The sequence below is a fragment of the Melopsittacus undulatus genome, chromosome 2 (genome assembly GCF_012275295.1).
Source record: "Melopsittacus undulatus isolate bMelUnd1 chromosome 2, bMelUnd1.mat.Z, whole genome shotgun sequence".
Lineage (NCBI taxonomy): Eukaryota > Metazoa > Chordata > Aves > Psittaciformes > Psittaculidae > Melopsittacus > Melopsittacus undulatus.
In genome coordinates, this window is record NC_047528.1 from 101,412,935 (window position 1) to 101,428,811 (window position 15,877).

The following is a 15,877-nucleotide window of genomic DNA, read 5'->3' on the forward strand; positions in this document are numbered from 1 at the left end:
ATAGAATTTCTTTGAGATCTCCAACCTGAAGACAACAGAAAGATTTCTACAAGTTAAACAAGACCAACTCTACAGTGCAAATAAATGCTTGCATCAAAAGTGCAGTCTTTGTGCAATCTAAGACTTCAGCAAGTAAGTCAAGCATGACAGCATTGGTGAAACTTACAGAGGAAAAATCATTAAGCAGGACAAGAGTGGAAAGAACTAAGTGCACTTCATAAAATCTGCAGATCAGTCATTTCCATATCTCATTTCTCTTAATGCAGATATTTCAGGCAGGAAGGTCAAACACACAATTTTTAAGACATTCATCTCTGTTCTGATGCTCTGTCACTAGAGGTATGAGGCCGATTTCCATGTTTTGACTTAACACAAAGCTCTCTGGAAAAGTTCATATAGAAAGATACTGTTCATGTAAACCCAAAGCAACATAAAGCTAGCAGTACTTTCACTCTTCTTGGAAATACCTTCTTAAGTTGGTAGCTATGATCGAAAAAGACAATGAACTTAGGGAGGTGCATACTGCGAAGCTGTATCTAATGGACAAAAAAAAAAAAAAGAAAATGTCTTATTGCAACTAAGTCCTTAACAGTTTGAGTACTATTTTCTTTTTTTTTTCTTTTTTTTTTTTTTCCGTGCTGGAGATTTCATAAACAAATGAAAACCATGTTTCTGGAATTTACATAGAAATATGCTTTCCTGTTCATTTTGTAGAGATGCAAACAACTAGGATTCCTTTTGTTGAAATGGCCCACTGTAAAAGCACAACGAGATTAGCTGTAAAAAAGAATTCAACTACAACAGTAATTTCACTTTGTACAGTTAATATTACTAGAAAAAGTCAATACTCCCCGGAAAAAAAAAGTAGAAATGAGAATAATAACTTTAGATTTTATAACTTGACAGTAATTTCCCACACACAGAAACAGGCTACACCTCTTGATGGATCAATAAGAGGAGGTATGTTAATTAATATAGCAATGAGTCATCAATACAATATACATAAGATGCTATACACGGAGCCTGGAAATAGGATGGCAGAGGGGAACAAAGGCAGGACTGTCTACAGTCCACAGAGAAATGCATCACTAAGTGATTACTATACACTGTGGTATGAGGCTTTGACACTGAACTCATTGCTTATCTTTCTGAAGAATTCTTTTCACAGTATCTTTCAACTATGAACTATGCATTTTGGAAGGGAGAAAATTATAAACCAGCATCTTTTTCACTGTTCTGAAAAAATAGTATTTAAGAACATACCAAGAATCTCCTATCTGCATCCCTGTTTGCTTCCCCCTTTTAAAGTTCTCTAAATTATTTGGAACCTATTTTTCATCTCACTCAAAATGCAATCCAGCAGACACACCTTAACAATGATCTTGAGACCACTATGCCTGGCACTCTGCAGAATGACTTCTTTCTCTGCAAAATAAATACAGTCTGACAGGGTAGTGCAACACTAAATGATACTATCACATGCACCCTCTTGCTCAGTGCTCCAGATGTTGAAAAGCATCACTGTAGCTGCATAATATCAAGTTTTCAGTAGTGGCATCTGTGCAAACTAATGCCTCTACACATAGCATTTCTAAACACAAAAAAGAGACCCCATGATGCATTTATACTGTATAACACACTTTTGTTTTATTCAAGCTCTTTCAAAGTTAGGCCACATAAGCTGCATGTAAATTCACTATCTTCTACAAAGGCATTGCAGATTTCCATTTCCCCAGACACTGGGAGACAGGCACACAAGAATCTCACGCTGAAATGTGAGAACTAGTGGCTGAAGTCAGTGAAATCTATTCTGCTCTCAGTCATATCAGAGAAAATCAGAATGAAAGGACTCCACAGGAGTCAGTACAGTTACGCTGATGTAAAGACAGGAATGAAGACAGAATTAAGACCATTCAAACTCAAATCACACTCTATAGAGATCTGCATTTTTGACAGATCAACATACCCTTAACCCAAATTATTTGATTATACATTTTCAACTGAAAGTTTGATGAGATTGGTTCAGAGGGGCTCTTTTACTCAGCTAGGGATATAACAACCTGAATTGCAAAAACACAATAAACTAGTCAATATGCCTCCGTATTTACGAGGTTACTAGTAACATCTTCAGTCCTGAAAAGAAAACTTACTGGAGAATTTGTACACTGAAAGATACAGCAGAAACATTAATCAATGCTTATATCACTGCTGCAAGGTAGACAACAGTTTTATCTCTGCTTTGCTAACCAAGGAATTCATACAGGAAGTTGCAGACTCAGGACAGTCAACCAAAGTTGTGAAAGATATACAGTTAAGAGTCCAGGACTGCCTTCCATAATAAAGCACATGTCACCCAGACCACTGAGTCTAGAGTGTAGGCCTCTTCTTGTTTGCATCAATTACAAATTTTGTTTCTTTCAGCAGATTTTGAACTTCTGATTTACATGCACAGGAAGAGACAATACAATGCTCCATACATACAGCTAATAAACTCTAATGTTTTCCTCATTCATCTCTGATATTCAGCTGCAAAATAGTTTCAATTGCAAGTGGGGAAAAATGACCGTTCTCTGTGTTAATAAAATGTTAAAATTCTTTCACTATGAGTAATAGAACTCCTCTGAGCCAGCCTAACACTAGAGGGAATCTTCATCTGTATCGATGTCACTGTTTGGTCTGTTCAACCTCTCAAATTCTTCTCCATCCTACAGGAACCAGAAGCAAAGGAAAAAAATGTGAGCAAAAGTTATCTTACTATTTACACCAACAAGAACAAAAAACCAAACCAAACAAACAAAAAAAACCAAAAAAAACCCCAAAAAACCCAACCAATCAACCAAACAACCCCCCTCCCCAAACCAAACAAAAAAAAATACACACACACAAAACCAGTTTGTTTTGAAGGCATCACATATATAACATCAAAACCCTGTAATTTAAATCTATTACCAGTGTGTTATAATCTTGCTCTAGGATACACATGTTTATAAAAAACATCCCTGTATCTTTAACATTAAAGCAGCTTGTAGCCCATTTGTTGAACAAGAAGCCTGCTCACACAGTACTGTTTTTACCAGAGCTGCTCAGTTGTAAGTGCTAAAATAGATAACTTCTGGTGTACCAAAAACATACAACAGTGTTATTTACTACTTGTTATACAACAACGTAAAAAGGGACTATGTGGAATATCTGGAAAACACCTCTTCCAAGTTTAATATTTCTTAGAGTTAAATGGAGACAGCACTCCCTGCTGGTTTCAACGTGTATTACAGAACACATCTGTACAAGCAAACTAAAGAGTACAGAGACATTAACCCTTCCCCTTTAGATTGACCACTCAGCTTAGTTGAATGACCTACCTAAGAGCACGCCCTTCCTACCATGTTCTAGTTAACTACACGACTATTCAAATTCGGACACAAGCCACTAATGGGTCTGGAGGAAATTTTTTTTTCCCCCTTATGAAACAAGTGTTAAAACTCTGTATTTAAAGATTATCTTTTTGTCTTCAGCTACCTTTGACTGTTCAGGTAGAAATAATCTTAACATCAAATATATTAGTTTCATTATTTGTGCTCAGCTGCCAAGCCTTATCAGTTCTACTTAAGTAGAACTATTTCCCAGGCATCAATTTCAATTTCTGAATGCCCAACACCAGTGAAATATTTGTTTATAAACGTTTCAAGAGAGTACTTGTACAAAGCTAAAGTTGCTCACAGGACAAAGCAGGGAAGCTATGCTTACCTAGGGTTCATGCACTGAAAAATACGAATACACAAAGCAAGACCCAGTCAATTTAAAAGATTTTAAGAAATACTGAGAAGTTTTGGTGTTTGACTTGAGGGATGAGTCCAGTAACATGAAAAATGAATCTTCTGAACATACCATAGCATAAATTGAGGTGAAACAAAAGAGGAACCAGGGAAGACAAGAACTGAAAAGCCTTACCCCGCTTGACCTCTCCCATGCATCTCCTTTGATGAGTTTGCCCCTTTCCCGCAGAGTAGCATATTCCAGGCCTCTTGGTTTACTGGCATTATAGATGAATATAGAGAGAAGTACTACAGGAGCTTCCAAAAAGAACTCCAGAGAAGGCCTGAAGTCAAAGATGATAAAAGAGACGGTGGTAATGATGACAGTGGTGATCTGAGCAGTCATAACATGGAACATGTTGTCTCGGAACTTCAAGATGAAGGCTACAGACAGTCCAAGGAAAGCTGTGACAAATATTAGAGCCACTGAGAAGATGTTGTGCCCATAAAAGAAGCCACAATTCCCTATCTGCTTCCTGTCCTTAGTCTGCAGTCCCAGCATAAGCCCATTGAACAGCACCCCAAAGGCATACAGTTTGCTGTTCTGCGTGAAGATGCTTTCAGCAAGCTGATCCCCATCTTTCAAGATCTTTTCATTGTAGATGTTAGCCAGGGCAGAAATGAAACACTGCACCAGAATAAGCAGATGGGCCAAGCTGAGGCGAAGAGGTTTCAATGCTCCTGCCATGGTACTGGTGACATTCCAATGGAAGTTGGGAAGGAAACTTGGTGTTATGCAGTTGCCCTTTTCCAGGCATGCTTCCTCAGGTCCGGCATAGAGGAGGCAGTGGTTAGATGGACTAAAAAACATACTATGATGGAATCCATGTGCGGCCAAGCTTTGCTGATGGCCTCCAGTTCCTAGAGTCAGGGCAACGATGGACAGGAATAATATCACCAGAGATGCCCACTGTACCCAAGAGATTTTTCGCCTAGGAGTAGACAAAAAAAGCCACCAACTTTAGAAACACACTGGCATATATTAAGTGACAGGAGAACAAACTATAAAACACATAAAAGACATCATGCCACAGATAAGGAGACAGAGACATGAGCAAAGATAAATCTTGGCTTTTCAGACTTCACAGTTAAAATGCCAAAAGGCAGCACACTTTATTACAGCAAGGGGGGCCCAGCCTGGCAATCACAGAAATACAAATGGACTGTTCTGTAGAGATAATTTAGGGACACTATTTCAAAAGCAACTGTTGTCTCTGTGGGAAAACAGATCTGATAAAAAAAAAGTAATCACGAACATTCAAATAATTACCCTCTTTCTCTAGTAAACTTTCATTGCGTTTCACTTTTCCCACATGATTTTGTGCCCTTTTCTATTATTTTATGATGACACATCATATAAATCTATGAATACAACTTACAAGACTGTAGGTTTATTTATATTATTTTTCATGCAAGTAATTTTATCTTGGGGAAAATCAGGAATTTTGAAAATTAAGTAAACTGTGCTATCACAAGACATATCAAACTAAACAACTGAGAAAAAGCATTTCAAGTCAGACTGTCAGACACTGTTTTGGTATGTTAACACTTGTAGAAAAGGCATCTCTCCTCCACATCCAACACAAATGAATTTTTGAGTATTAATATCCATTTCCCTGTCTTTTCTGAACCTAAATCACACCATAAGATACCCAAATCAGGCGAAGCGGCACACACAGGACAGAGTCTGGCTTTTGCCGGATTAACAATTAAGAAAAAATATATAATTACTTTTTAAAACATACTAAGCTAATGTATAAATGAAAGTACCCAAACCTCAATTCTGACCATCCAACAACTACATAATCAATGGTTCAGTTGTCTCTTATTACAGCTGACCAAATGTGCAGAGATATGTAGGAACTCCTAATAAGCTTCCATTTCCTACAGCTTCAGAAAACACTTTTGTAGAAAACAAAGCCAAGTTGGTATAGCCATAAGAAATCGAATAACTGTTCTCCATTAGATAAAAAGAAAGAATGTAGCTTAACTTCTTAATGAAGGCTGAGAAGATATAAAATTTCTTTCCCTTTCATAAATACTACTTACTTTAGAACTATCCTGAAGAGAAGAGCTGTTGTTATAATGACAAAATTTGAAAAGAGTACAGCCATTGCCTAGAAAGAGAAGAAAGGGAACAGATTTATACTCCAGACATAGTGTGGACATCAAAAGTCCACCAATTTCAAGTGTTCACCTTTCTGCAAGGTGAAAAGCATCATCCTGGTACTGAACTTACAAATTTACTCAAGTGGCAGAATAACACTTCCCTAAAATGACATTTGAGCACCATGTAAAAATCTCAAGTAAACCACAGAGACCAAGTTCCACTGTAGTGGGGAAAGCCATACTGAAACCAATGTATGAGGAAACCAATCCAGCAGAAAACTTACTTAACAAAATGGTTTAGCTTTCAGCCAGACCAGTTCCCCAGGCAGGCTGACCAGTTAGGTGCAAAACCAGCTATGCCAGTAGAAAGGAGGAAGTTCCTCCAAAAAAGTAAGAAAAGAATAGCGGAAGACAAGGCTGCTGCTGGCTGCAGTGCCAGCTTGCTGCATTCATAAAATCCCAGACTTGGACAAGACACTTGCAGAATATAAACTTCTTGCATTGTTTATCAAAGGTAAGGAGGTTCAGCTTGAATTTTCAAGACTGCAACAGTACTGAAGAAATCTAACTACATTTCAAATTAGAACTGAAAACAACTCTAAAGCTCCTCATTTGGGAATAGCTGTATAATTATGACAGTGCCTTATTAAATAGCTATGATCCCAAGCTGCAACCTCCTTGTGGCAAGGACTGTCTTTTTTAGTCTCTGTATTAGACACTCTGCAGTGGGACAGTGGACCAAGAAGAGGCTCTTTTAGGCACTGCAGTTACCATTAAAGATCAGAATCTACTAACACCAGTAGGGAAAAAAAGTTCTTTTGAGGGGTGAAGGCATTTCCCAAATTGTGTTATTCAGGACTGCCCTGTGTAGTCAGTACACATACAAAAAAATCTAGATATCTGAACTAATTCCTCCAATTCAGCCTTAGAGTGAGATCACCTTTTAAGACAATTTTACATAAAACCATATATGGTTTCAGAAGTGCAAGACACAGACACCATCTTGAACTTCCTCATCTGCATTTCCACATTCCTGATTCCACAATAACAAAGCCTTTTTCTTTTACTAAAAGAAAACCACAGTTCCTTTTCCTGTTACCTTAGTTCCAGTCTGTTCCAAGGTACTCTCTGCTGAATAATAAATCTCATGAAACAAACAACACAGGGTGACAAGTAAGCTGAAGACTGACATGAGACATCTGCCTAGAGACATAACAGCTTGATTTTCCATTTTGCAAAATTACAACACAATAAATATTTATGGAACAAGAAAAACATTGAATAAAGAAGTGAATCTGGCAGAAACAACTCTGGAAAAAAAAGAGACTTGATGCAAAATGTACAAGTGTTCCACAGTACTCTGGTTTTGCTTTACAGTCAAACCCGCACATCCAACAGCTTTGATAATATAATATGATCAAAATCTATACCAGGATAGTTACAAGGAATTAATTTTGAAATGCTTTGTTCTCTGAAGCCTCAAGGGACCTTAGTCCTAGATGAGGAGCAAGAAAAAATTTACCAAATATCACCATACCACAAACTTACATGCCACAGACAAAATCTCTGAAAATCTTCTCTTATCACTAGGAAAAGTTAACTGCTAAAGAGTATCCATAGCTACAGCTGAAGCTTAAAAAATAAAAATAAATTGCCCCAAAGTAACCCCATACTTCAAGCAACTGTCACACAGGTGCTAATCAGTCCAAGCCTAGTACGTTTTTAAAGTCACATGAACCAAGTTCAGCACAGTATGGCCTCTTTTCAAGCACCTTGCCTGTACCTTTTCACTTTCACTGTCTTGTACACTGCCAAGGTGTTCTATCTTATCTATGATCTTACAGGTATTTAGTTGGTCTTTTAATACTTGTTTACCATGATTATGCACAATTTCAGCTAACCCTCATAAAACATACCCAGTTAAAAGATACAAGATGCTAAAAGTTCTAAAAAAGAGAAATCTTGGAGCACATGTTCTGAGGGGAGAGAGACAAGGTGTGCACATCAGGGTAGGAGCGGGGGTGTAAAATCTAAAAGCCATCCATACTGCAACAGATGAATGACCTTTGCATAAAAAAGCAATAGTGTTCATGTAACCTTCTGAACATCAGGTTTTGCTATTACTAACATTATAACTGAATTTCCTTCCTGAAATAAAAAAAAACAAAACACACCAAATGCCAAACCCAAAACCAACACCAAAACCACATCACCAACAAAAAAAAACAAAAAACAAACACTGCCGAAACCCATACATAACAAACCACAGAACCAAGCACTGGGCATGTTATTTTAAGATATCTAATTCTTGATTTAAATTACATTTTTGCAGCCAAGTCTTATTGTAGACTCTGCTCTGTTCATGACAGAAACGTACACCTAAAAGAACAATATTTTATAGAGAAATTCTGACAGAAAAGGAACAGAAATATTTATACATATTTTTAATGTTAAACACAGGCAGTCATAATACCTTATAGCAAGCACTAACACCTGTTTCTATCTAACTTCAAACATAGATATGGAATGAAAATAAAGAAAAGCACAAAACCTGTACTATTTCCTGAGCATATGTAGATTTATCCAAAAGGATGAATGTAGCTAGAAGTACAAGTTAAGTTTTGTGTTTAAACATAATTTTTGCATTTGTTTGTTAGTTAAGAGTCAGTTTGCCTCCTCCACTCCTCACTTCCTGTTACACTTACTCTATTTGTGGGATTTACATTCACTCACTTTGCTTTGGAGTCACTGAGGAAAGAAAACAATGTGAAGTCATATACATAAAGTAGTAAAAGCTGCACAAAAAAGTGCAGCTCAAATATGAGCAAGATGAGCAAACATGTTGAAAGAGAAATAGAGTTGAAGAAACCAAACAAGTGAAAGTACAGAAAACTTGCCTAGTACTTAAGCAATTCAGCCTATTTCTAAATCACTTCAGACGGAGAAAATACACAAACTCTTCTACTGAGAGACCAGGCAAGGTAGACAGACATTTCATTTCCTCTGTCTCCAAGGCAGCTATAACGAAAGCCTACCAGTGCACTTCTGGGTCCTTGAAGTACCCTCTCCTGCCATAGTCTGTGCCAAGCATGCACAGAGCCTCTGGGTCAGTCACAACAGAGTGCTTCTGTCACTCCTTCCCATTCAGGCTGATGTCAGCCTCCAGTACAGTCAGCTGCTGGGATCCCCCGTCACTCTAGAAACACAAATGGGTTCTCCCCTTCACAGCTTAATAACATTAGGGTACACTGTGCATCAGTGTTAACTAGAACATTATATTCCTGTGGGTCCAGCATACCAGGCGATCTGATGCACACAGTCCAGTAAACCCAGTTGTCCCTCTTCTAGTCCTGATCACAGTGTTCTCCACTTTTGTCTTGAAAAAACGGATTATAATTCCTTTCAACAGGACCAGGAGTAAGACCAACCTTTCCACTCTCTCTGGAGAACTGGCCACTGGAGACTGGAGCAGCAACTTTCCTGGAAGAACTCCCACTTGTGATGGTTTTTCCTCACAATTCATATACCTGTGCCTCTAGAGTCAATGCAAATTTTCCATCCCAATTCTTTATGTCCTTTCTGTGGCACCACAGATAAAAGCACAGGGTACCCATGGGTGCGTACCTTCTATATTCTCCCTCTCAAGCAAAAGAATGCTTGCTGTTAATGGATTAAATACTGGTCCATACAGATAAAGAATAGGTAGTATCTTCTTTGAATCACTGGAACTCCGACAACAGCTTTTCCACAGCTGAGGAACAAGTCCTTTAGGAAAATGAGAGATTTTCTTAGTATTGCCAAAGATGGTGAACCATTTCATCCACCACTGTGCCATCTCATCTCTCTAGGTCATTACTATCAAGTTGGCATACAATGATGGTGCACTCCATACATATTTCCACCACATGAGTCATGTGCATTGAACTTTGGATCTGTGGGTAACTGTGAGTTGTTCAGGTCATAATAAATAATCTCTAGCACAACCAGTTCTCTCAGATACTGGATACCTCTCTGCATTGCCTTCCAACTGTTGGGGTGACATCTGACATCTTCCTTGAAGAGTTACCATTCCTTCACACTTCACAGGAATCGCCTCCTGAGGCTGAGAACTTGTGACCCTCTTCCAGTTGCCTTCGCAATTCTCCCTTCCCTAGAAAGTGATCCCAGATGATAGGCTTACCTACCCTCTAAGTTCCAGGCTACTAGCCCCATTATCCCAGCAAGGTGATAACGTGCTCACCTGGATGACAGCTGAAATCTTTTTGCAAATTGTACAGCTCAATCAGGGATAGTAATCTAGTGGTTATCTGTTCCGCTCACTCCTCCTGTAATTGTGGTGGCCCTGCTTCATCCCCCTTTACTGAAGGAGCTGACTTCCTTGTCCATTTCTTCTTGTGTATAGGGACAACTGATGCCAGCACACATGGGTCCTCTGATTCAGCTGCATCACCCATTGCCAGGGTTGCAGTAGCACAAATAGTTGCATAACCCTAAACAAGACCTGAACCACATTCATGGTTCCTAGCAATAGGGCCATACCGATCTGAGCATCCCAAGTATAATAAAAATTTTCAGAATTCTCAAATGTTATTGTAATTGGCCTGGAGAAGGTGAAGATGTGGAAAGATGTGTTCTCCATAGGCTGGCTCTCCAAGGAGAAAAGGTAAAAGGTGTAATTATTAATATTTTCCAACAGATTACTCCCAAAGTACAGAGGTGATAACAATGCTGAGTACACATACCAGCTCAGTTTCACAAACAGAAATTCTATCATATCATGTACCACTATTACAAAGTACAGCAAAATGGTAACTTTAGCCCAGCCCTCAAAGGTGATAAATAGCACAACAGGGAACACAGACAGCAAGTGAGGAGTTACATAACACAACCCTGAGAACAAGCACAACAACCCTGAGAGCAAATAAACCAACATTGTGACTAGGGACTATTAAATCAATACAATGAATGCTTATAACAAATTTATTATAACATGCTCTGGTCAGATCTGTCATTATCTCAATACTTTGGTGCCACACTGGGCACCAAAAAGGATTGTCATGGTTTAAACCCAGTGGGCTGCTAAGTACTACATAGGCACCTGCTCACTCCCTACTTCTGGGGGGATGGGGAGAACTGGAAAAACGTAAAACCCGTGGGTTGAGATAAGAACAGTTTAATAATTGAAATAAAGTTGACAATAACAGTAACAACAACAATCATCATCATAAAAAAAAAGAGAAATAAAGCCCAAGAAAGAAATAAAACCCAAGAAAGACAAGTGATGCACAGTGCAATTGCTCACCACTGATGGCCACTCCATACCTCCCAGCCAGCTTCCCCCAGCATGACATGCTGTGCTATGGAATACCCCTTTGGCTAGTTTGGGTCAGGTGTCCTGTCTCTGCTCCCTCCTGGCTTCTTGTGCCCCTCCTCATTGGCAGACCATGGGAAACTGAAAAGTCCTTGACTTAGGGTAAGCACTACTTAGCAACAACTAAGCCATCTGTGTGTTACCAACAGAGTTATCAACACTGTCCTCAGACTAAAGCCAAAATACAGCACTGTACCAGCTACTAGAAAAAATTAACTCTATCCCAGCTGAAATCAGGACAAAGCTGTACAACACTGACCAGTGAGCAAGAGAATAAGAAAGTCTCACTGGTAAGGACACAAGATCATTCTTCTGCCTGCAAATCTTGCCTTGCAAGTATTACAACTGTTGATAGTCTAAAGGCAACGTTACCTACCACTAAGACATCGAGAGATATTTTATTCATTATATGTATACTTACCGGCTGGAGGTAGGACAGTACGTAGAAGACAATCAAGTTATCCAAAAAGTAGAGAAAGGCAGGAATTGACCATTTCATGGAATTACAAAAATTCTTCCAGGAAAGACATTCAAAGGGATGATCCAAACAACCCTCTGAAAGGAAAAGAAATCAGCAAGAAAATCATCTTACTATCAAAAGTCCATTCCCATGTAAAAGAATAGGTACCACTGTTCTGTTTTCAGGAACACTGCTGGATTGAAGAAAAACTAAGATACTACAGCCCTCCAGCAACATAGAGGAGAGATCCAGGGCAGAACACACAGCCAGAGCAGCAATCCTGTGCCTACATGTATTCATCTCATTGCTTCAACATAGAAAACATCAAGGAACCTGCTACCCCCATAAGAGTGTTTGTCTACTGGGAGAAAAAATCCAATTACCAACCATTCTTTGAGGCTCAAAAAGCAACCCAAAGTCCCCACACAATAGTGAAATCATCACTGGGTATGATTTCCTGATGATCATCCATCAAATCTAGAAATGAAACAATGACACAGACAGTGAATCTGTTCACATAGCACCAAAAAGGCAGCCAGTAATGTCAGAAATACAAAATAAACCAGAATTCAGTACCTGTAGCACATAAGACATGATCCAGGTAAAAAGAGAACATATAGGAAAAAGGAAGAAAGGACGAGGCACAAAGAATGACATTTACTTAGGTATTCAGAACACACACTTTAGGATAAAGACGGTGATAGTTAGTGACAGAAGTACTTTGTTAGCACAGATTTAAGACTATACGTTATTTAATCCTCCTCTGAACCACCAACACATTGAGTTCAGAAAAACTGAAGACATCTGGAAGGAAAAAAAAACCAAACAAACAGAAAATGTATAATCAACAGTAGCCAATGATGGCAAACACTGACTGAATGCATTTACTTTCTTAGGTATGTCTTACTAAATGGTGGAAGTAAAAATTTCCTCAGCTTGCCAGAGTCATGACTGTTAGATGGACAGAAAAGTCGACAAAAATAACAGTTCAATTTAACAGGAGTCTTCAGTGCTTGACACCCTCTTCCAATTTAAACATTTGTTCCCTACCATTTTGAAATGCTACAAGCTTAAGCTCTCGTTCTTTTTACAGGACAGAAAAGCCAAGAAAGAAAAAAGAAAAATAGCCTGCAACATCAAACCAGTAGCTACTGAAGCCTGATACTGATTTTTCTGAAAAGTAGCCCCAAGATTTGTCTTCACATCAAAATCACCTTGAATTATAACATTGGGATGTTACTTCTGACTCAAATACCACTACACACACAAAGCCTCTTCAGTGGAAGAGTTGTTTAAATAAAAGTGGTCAGAAAAACAGAATAAAGGCCAGTTCCTGGGTTATTGCAATTTTTAAGCTTCTCATCAGTCTATTATGTGAACACTATTATCCTAGCATATACTGTGTCAAAATTCCGATAATGTGAAGACCCTGTCTTCATTATACTTTCTAATTCAACTTATCTGCCCCCATTTCAGCCACCATACACACAACTGAAGAACATCTGAATTTACAGCATGAAGTAGAAGTTATAAAAGTAAAGTTTTGCTGGAACTCTGCATGGAAGACACAATTCCAGAGAACCTTACTAGCAGGACCTACTCCATACTACATGTGAGTATATCATAAAAAAAAAAGGAAAAAAGAGAGAAACTAGAACAACAAATCTTAGAAAGTCAACACATTTGAGTTATTTCAAACACAGGTACTTACCTTTTTTCTTAACCCATAGTGCCAATACCAAACACAGGACCAATTTTACTACTTCAGAACATATGTTCACTGTTGTAGGAAGATAATCGTATTTGTTATCTGTGGGATTCAGCAAATCAGAGAGTACACAATCAGATTCTATCTCCTGTGTTTGCAATTAGAGGAAGAAACTATTTCAAACCCTCAGGTCAGAATTTTAGCAAATTCTCTATCAGCACTTTCATTACAAATATTCCAATTTTTATGATATACAGCTCCCTGAACACCCTCCTTTCTGGGTTGAAATCTTTCCTCATTTGGTCCCACTTTAGAGAACTTTTGGGGAGAATTTAAGAACATCCTTTTACTTTTTTTTTAATTAGGAATGTTTTCCCCAAACAGCAATATGCTATTATTTTCTCCTGGCAAAAAAAATGGCTTTCCAGGAGGACACAACTTTCTTCTAGGACTGTATCTTTTCTTTGTTAGCGTATTTTGCTAATACTTGGTGGAAGGAGCACCAGTAACTCTAGGCAGTTACAGCACACTCACTCTGATATCACTTTTCTCCAAAGCCTGTTGCAAGACAAATATTTCAGTCAAGACACATACCATTAATACTGCTTATACAACAATTTAGCCTTTGAAAAACAGCTATAAAATAATTCACTGCCTCATCTTTTAAGGGTGAATCACCACATAGATTATACACTTTGCAACCCAAGTTATCACTATATGCTAGACCAGAGATTTCCTAGTACAGAAATACATGTCACCACTTATACGATCGAATGTTTATCCCAAGAACTTTGCAGGTGGAAAAGTAGGCTTCTGGATATCCCTTTTATCCCAAATCTCAACTCCTTATTTGAGGTACATCATGTCTATTGCCCAACAGCACCTTCATTGGCAGAATACTTCATCAGGAGGATTCGACTTGAGCCCAATGCAATAAACACGCCTCCAAGCAGAAAAGTATAGATGGTTGTCTTGGAGCAAAGCACAACTCGACTACAGCACTTGGCCTTCATTCTGCTGTCTTGCTGTCAATACCCTTTGGATGACAAAATGAAAATATACTGTAAATAGTATTTCCAGAAACTGATTAATCCAGATGAAATGTATTTTGCTACCTTGTGTTATTTTACACAAAGATGCTTACATCACAAGCTATAATCTCATTCTGCAGTTATCTTCTTCCTTTTTATTAAAAAAAAAGAAAAATTATGAGCGAGAGAGAAGTATATGTTATGAAGATTAGCAAAAGGGGGATAAGCAATGCATACAGAATGACTCAGAAGGTGGCATAGGAGGCCAGTCTATCAGAAGATTGCATCTATGGAATACTGATTAGCTATGAGGAACAAATAGGTAACATGTTTATTTTCCTTTAAGATTTTAAAAAATATTATTCCAAATTCCTGCAAGGGAGTGTTTTACAGCTATTCAGCGACAGCAACACCTCAGAGAAGAGCACTGGCTTGTACCCCGGAGGAGGAGAAGGGATATGGATGGCTGCAGACAGAGCCTCAGCTGTGCCTGCCAGTGGTTCCCCGTCTCTAGCGTTACCGTTACTCGGCCGACCCGTTAGCAGACCTCCAGGTCTGACAAACCGGCTCGCAAACGGCCAGCATCGGGGCCTCTGCCAGGTGAGGAGGGCTGACGGGAGCCCCTTCGGGCCGGCTGCGGGCAGGATGTTCGTTCACAGCCGCCACGGCTTGCGTGGTTTCACCTCAGGGAGCAGGGGCCAGGGGCGGCAGGGAAAACGGCTTCAAAGCAGACCCCGAGTGTCAGCGCCGCGGGCCGCCGGGGACACACGGGGCGACCACTCACCTCGCAACGGCGGCGAGAACGCGGCCAGCAAGCGCCGCAGAGCGCAGCCCCCCGCTAAAGGACCCCTCGCCTGGCTTTGCGGACCGCCGGCTGCCACGTCTCTGCCTCAGGTCGGCGCAGGGCTGCAGTCAGGAGTGGGGTCGCAGCCGCGTGGGACGAGCCGGGTTCCGAGGCGGTGGCAGCAGCGGCCGGTGCTCACACACTCTTTACCTGCGCTGCACGCCCGCAGCGCCCATCACCAGCTGCCTCAGAGCCACACCTCACGGCCAGCAAGCACCTCAGCGGCCCGCACCAAGCTCTCCGGCAACCCAGAGCGCTGCCCGCCTCCCGCCCTGCTCCACCGGCCTCACCTGGCAAGGCGGGGCTGAGGCGGTGTCCTCCCTCTCGCACTGGCAGCGCACACCCCTTGCCCACCCGCGCCGCGCACCTCATTCTCTTTGAGAATCGGCCCTCCCGGCTGCGTGACGGCGGAGGACCGCGCTCCTCCCCTCAGCCTGCCCTACCGCTTCCCATGGAGTGCGGGACACGCGTGCGTGCCACCAGCCATCACCCCTCTCCTCCCTCCGCCTTGCGCACGCACACGCCGAGGGGCGGGGTTGTTG

The 15,877-nt window shown here is 40.2% G+C and overlaps 1 protein-coding gene across 3 annotated transcripts; it reads right to left on the reverse strand.

The window, feature by feature from the left end:
* Positions 1-1,038: 1,038 nt before the first annotated feature.
* On the reverse strand, positions 1,039-15,866 carry SLC35A5 (solute carrier family 35 member A5). 3 transcript variants are annotated; one of them, XM_031051217.2, is made up of 8 exons: positions 15,626-15,866; positions 14,605-14,642; positions 14,344-14,496; positions 13,464-13,562; positions 11,714-11,847; positions 5,862-5,929; positions 3,949-4,744; positions 1,039-2,705 (listed from the first exon to the last, which is right to left on the reverse strand). In XM_031051217.2, exons 3-8 carry the CDS (start codon positions 14,471-14,473, stop codon positions 2,637-2,639), a joined length of 1,296 nt encoding a protein of 431 aa, XP_030907077.2. In that variant the 5' UTR covers positions 14,474-14,496; positions 14,605-14,642; positions 15,626-15,866; the 3' UTR covers positions 1,039-2,636. The 3 variants fall into 3 exon arrangements, with proteins under 3 accessions (XP_030907077.2, XP_005151663.2, XP_030907078.2); XM_005151606.4 differs by lacking the exon at positions 14,605-14,642; XM_031051218.2 differs by lacking the exons at positions 14,605-14,642; positions 15,626-15,866 and adding an exon at positions 15,276-15,600.
* Between the last annotated feature and the right edge of the window lie 11 nt (positions 15,867-15,877).